A 5,106-nucleotide genomic window follows, 5' to 3' on the forward strand; every position below is an offset into this window, starting at 1 on the left:
ATCATTCTCCCACATCCAGAGAAAAGTATGCGAACGCAAGGATTAAATATGATGCGTGCAACACATTTAGCTTGGTGCCTGGCATGCAGCAGCTGCTCAATTATATCTTTCTCCAAGTGACTGCAACTTTATTTTCAATGGTGGTGGTAGTGACGGAAACTTGTTTATACTAATCTTCAGGGGACACACAGAGGTTTAGTTGCTATTTTTTTTTTAGAAAGGTGTTTATTGGTATAAAAAAACTTAAACATTACATAAATACAATATAAATATTTCTTTTAAAAATATGTATAAGTTAGCATTTTTTTTGAGGTAAGCCTCCACATTCCAAGAAATGATCCGGCTCCGAAACGATGACATTCAAGCTGCATAGCCATTTTTACATTACTTTTGCAAAACAAATACATAAAATATTTCAAGTGGCACTTCATAAAAATATAAATATCTATCACTTATATAAATTAACTCAAAATCACATATTTAAATAGCAATAAATTAAAATAATTAAAATAGTGTCCTAATGTTCATACTTTTAGTTCTTCACAGAGAACAACATAAATTATGTGCCCACTGGACAGGTTCTGATCAGAGGAGGGAATGCCCATGAACTACAGCAATCTCAGGTGCCCCAGCTACTTCATCCGAATAGCCCTCAGGCTGAACTGCAGGAAATTCTCAAAGCTCCGCAGGATGAAGATAATCCTTTTGTGTTTCATCCACTCGTTGTGTGTCTGCAGATTATTCAGCAGGCTGGTGTTTGCAGTTGGGTCCGGGGTGGTTACTTCACCTGGATTCTTCAGCTGAAGGGAACAGAAAACAAAAGGAATTGTTTACATACCGAACAAACCTTTTACAGTGGAGAGACCCTCTGGCCTGGGGGCAGATGTTCACACTTTAGGGGAAGGAGCGGATTGGGACCACCTGCCTTGACTCGCCCAGACAGGGAAAGGTGACTCTCCTCTGTGCCCACCCAGCATGGGACCCACTCATAGCAACTGAGCTCCAATCCTTTGGCTGCCCTGTCTCCGTTAGACCATAAGCATCCTGTGGGCAGCCACAGTATCTTACTTGTCTTCTGTTACCCTAAACAGTGTGCGGCACATAGTTGGAATTCAATAGATAAATGAAGAACTTTTAGTTAAAGGCATTTTAATGGGTTCTTCAGGGACCTCTAACTCTAAAACTTTTCTCTGGTTTTGCTCTCACCCATTCATCCTGCATCTATTAAGAATCCACTGCTCTGATGGGGTAAAGAGAACTGGGAAACAGCTTTCCATAGCCCCACTGACATGGAGTTAAGTCACTGTGGAAGGCCTGGCACCTCCACGTGTCACCCTGGGGCACTGCAGCCTCAGCATCACCAGAAGCTTGTTAGAAATGTGAGGCTCAGGTCTCATCCCAGACCTGCCGACTCAGACTCTGCATTTTAACAAGATCGTCTGGGAAGCTCGTGCACACCTTAAAGTGGGAGAAGTCGCGGTTTAGGGCAAACAGCTAGAAAAGGCTGAGGCAGGATTAGCACCCATGTGCCTAATTCTCCATCTAGGGCCCTTCTCTTTGTTCTTTGGCTCATCCACAAATTGTGCCATCAAGCCTCCACCGTGTGGCATTTGAGTGACCAGCTGGTAGTGACCAAAGCTCTTGGTACCTGCTCTTCCAGCCTTTAGCCATTTCTCTGCATTAACTCTTTGGCAAAAGAGTAAGAGAAAGGCATTGAAACTACCATAATAACAGGAATGTCGACTGGCAACCTTAAAATAATTTTTGTGCTCTCTGTTATTATGGGCCACTATGCGAGGTTGGATGTGCTTCCTCTGCCTCTACCGATATTTTTTTTTTCTTATTTCTTAAGCTTTTTAGAAATTGATGTTAAAACCCTCCCCATTTTACAGAGTTTGAAAGACAGTCATCGATGTCTTTTGCAGAAGAGAGCAAAAAGAAAAAGTTTTAACTATCAGGAAATATTTCTCAGATTCTTTCCTTTGCCCAAGGCCGTCTCTTTTGAATTGGCTTTGCACTGCCGAATTGTCTAGGCTGCTTGCTTTGAAGCAAGTGAGGGGATGAGAAGACACTTACCTTTTGCCTCAGGATCTGGACCAGTGCTCTGATAACGATCTGCATAGTCTCGATGTTTCCCTTATCGCCCTCGTACCCATGCTGGAGGTAGTCCAGGTACATCTGGTATATCAGAAGACCAGTGGTGGTTCTCGTCAAGCAAATCTCCTAAGAGGAAAGGTGGTGGGAAAATGGGTTATTGCTAGGAAGACATCATCGATTTTAAAAGTTAAAATTGCTATAATTCAACAACTTCTCCCTCTGCCCCTCTAGGGAACTTCAGGTACTTCTTAAGCATCATGCTTTGAGACAGGATGCTTAAGGACAGCATCCGCTGCCCCATTTATAACATCTGGACAATGAGAGGCACTGCTTCATTTTCCCCAAAGCCCAGTAGGTGCTAGATTGTGGCAAGGGGCCTTCCTCTCGTTCTCTCCATAATGCTCTTCCCTCTGGCTGCATTCCTGCCCTTGTCAATGTTGGGCTGAAACCTCCTTTTATGAAATACTCAGAAGTCAGTGGAGGTTATCTCACTGTCTGGCAGGAGAAGGGTATAGAGAATGACCTCAGCAGGGAGGGCAGGCCTGGATCCTGCTAAGGGCAGCCAAAGAGGAGAGAGGTTCCTGGACCACCTTACCCAGGATGAATTAGCTAAACCTGTGGGGTTTCCTAACATTTGACAGCTGTGAAAAATCCCAGCAAAGAGGGGCTATTTCTGACCAAGTTGTTCAAAAATAAGTTGCCTTTAATAGCATTTAAGTTGGCCTCCTCGTGAAATTTACATGAAGCTGTTCACATTTATCCCCCCTCTTTGTCGCCTGCCTGGTCTGTATGTATACAGACACTGCATGCAAGAGGGAGAACTTCTGACTAGGGAGTAGCTAAAGTGAATGTAATGCGTTCGTACCTGATTGAACTTAGTTTGGAAGCATCCGTCTTTTTCTGTCATTTTTGGAAGATTCAGGTTGTTTTCTATGATTGCCTCCTTGCTGTTTTCACACCTGTCATACTTCTCACACAGCTGGGAAAGAATATCAGAACCATTATCACATAAATGCCCCTAAAACAAACACCACTAGAGGGCTGATGCCCTCTGGCCCCCATGGCCAGGAAGTTCTCTAAGAAAAGTGAGGTCATGATCCATTAGCATCCAGGCAAGCAAGGTCTGCAGGAGATGGGCACACTTGGGTTCAGTTCTAGCCTCGCCTGTGACCTCACGTTTATTACCTATCCCAAGTCTCAGTGTTCCTATCTCTCCAAGTTGGGGATAAAGAAATACCTCCCCTGTAAGTTTATTGTGAGGATAAGACATAATATTTATGTAAAGTGCCTGGCACATAGTAGGTACTTAATAAATGACAGGAATTTTGATGACAATTGGGTGAATATAACTTGAGCCATAGAATGTCCCAGCTGGAAGGACCTTTCAGATCATCTAGTCCAATTCCATAATTTTACAGATGGGGCCCAGAGGTGGTAGAGAATTTGCCCAAGATCACAAAGCTGGTTCAGCAGAACCAGAACTAGATTTGGGGCTCCCAATCCCCTCTCCTGTATTCTTTCCGTTCTACCAAAGCAGAGCCAAACGACCTTACATTTAAAGCTTGGGAGCTGCTTTAATGCACCTACAACTTTGCCACTTCGGTGGGCTATCAGGTATGCATCTTATGTGCCGGAATGACTCTGGGGAGTCCCTAACCACTGAGCTGGCGTAACCTAAAAGTACTGTGACTTATCTGAGAAGCTGAACAGTCATTTTAGGTGCTGATTTTTAATCCTCCCAAAGTTCAAAGCACAAAAAAGATCGACAGACCTTACTTTTGGGTTACAGAAAAGGAAATCCTGAGAGGCAGTGTGACCCTCAGCTCATGCCAAGTATGGAGCTGAGAATGGGCCAGGGGGGCACAGATCCCAGCGCCGCTGTATATTTTCCAAGAGGAAAAGGAACTACCTGAGACCCACAGCAGAGGAGAAATTAAAGGATACAGTCTGCCCCTTTGGCTTCAAATCTAAATTGCCTCCAAACCCAGCAAAGACCTCCCGATGCAGGAACCCCCATCCACATCCAAGGGCAAGAAAATAGATGCCCACATGAGCCCTCCATCACCCGGAGGCGAGCCTACCCACCTCCTTTCTCACTGCAGAGATTTTGCTGAGGATGTACTTAATGAGAGCTTCAGTTTTGTCCGGAGAGGTGAGGACTGGTCTGTCTGAGGTGGTATCACCTTTGAAATCTTCTCCAAGAGGTCCCGGGGTAGGGAAAGCAGTAGCCATCGCCAGAAGCAGCCCCAGGGAGAAGGCGACGGGACTGAAGGCGCCTGTGCCGGAGGGAAGGGAGAGCAGCCAGTGAGCAGACTGCACCGCTGGGGGAGCTGTGCTTCTGGCTGCTGGCCGCCAGCCAGCCCTCAGAGCAGCGGATACACACCCCCTCCCTCACCCGGCACGGCTGCCAGGCAGTTCCAGGGCTAGGAATTTCCTTCACTTACTTGTGGAGAGGGAGTTCATAGCTGGGTTCCTGGAGGGCAAATGGAGCTCTCTTTCGTTCCTGGTGGGCTCGAGGACAGACTGAGCCTCAGACATCCCTGGTCTTATATTTATTGGGGGTTGAGACTCTAATATTGAGACTCATGGGAAAATCCCACATTTGATAAATCTTTGTTGGAGGGTGGGGGTGGGGCCAGAGTGGGTGGGGCTGATTGGAAAACATTGAGATTGTGCAATGTGACGTCCTTTAGCATCATAGGAATCACAACTGGGGGGAAAAGTCATTACCAAGGCTAGTCCTCAGAAGCTAGATCACTCTTTACTTTCTTTTTTTTTTCTTTTTTCTTTTTCTTGGTTTTTTTTTTTTTCTGACTCAGCACATTGGCATGTCTTGAGAAGGAAAGTGAAGTTGAAATCACGCACAAGGGTGGAGGTGGGGAAAAGCTAAGGCTGACTGTGCTTAAAAAAATACTTTAATTAGCAGATTAACTGGCTAGGATTTAGTATTCCAGTTTATTCGCATTTGTAAAAACTTAAGATGCTCTGACTTGAGTTTCCTCAGACTAC

At 45.2% G+C, this 5,106-nt stretch overlaps 1 protein-coding gene across 2 annotated transcripts; it reads right to left on the reverse strand.

Annotated features, from left to right (window-relative positions):
• Positions 1-632: 632 nt before the first annotated feature.
• On the reverse strand, positions 633-4,560 carry IL6 (interleukin 6). Of its 2 annotated transcripts, none has more exons than XM_057732873.1 (5): positions 4,542-4,560; positions 4,183-4,373; positions 2,963-3,076; positions 2,077-2,223; positions 633-794 (listed from the first exon to the last, which is right to left on the reverse strand). In XM_057732873.1, the coding sequence occupies exons 1-5, from the start codon at positions 4,558-4,560 to the stop codon at positions 633-635; spliced, it is 633 nt and encodes a 210-aa protein (XP_057588856.1). The 2 variants fall into 2 exon arrangements, with proteins under 2 accessions (XP_057588856.1, XP_057588855.1); XM_057732872.1 differs by having other exon boundaries at positions 633-800.
• Between the last annotated feature and the right edge of the window lie 546 nt (positions 4,561-5,106).

The sequence above is a fragment of the Hippopotamus amphibius genome, chromosome 4 (genome assembly GCF_030028045.1).
Source record: "Hippopotamus amphibius kiboko isolate mHipAmp2 chromosome 4, mHipAmp2.hap2, whole genome shotgun sequence".
Taxonomy (NCBI): Eukaryota; Metazoa; Chordata; class Mammalia; order Artiodactyla; family Hippopotamidae; genus Hippopotamus; species Hippopotamus amphibius.

Coding starts and splice junctions, on each gene's coding strand:
- IL6 (XM_057732872.1), bottom strand. Junction 3,077..4,182: donor TCTCTGCAGTGAGAAAGGAG/GTGGGTAGGCTC, acceptor ATTCTTTCCCAG/CTGTGTGAGAAGTATGACAG. Junction 2,224..2,962: donor TCCAAACTAAGTTCAATCAG/GTACGAACGCAT, acceptor CTTTCCTCTTAG/GAGATTTGCTTGACGAGAAC.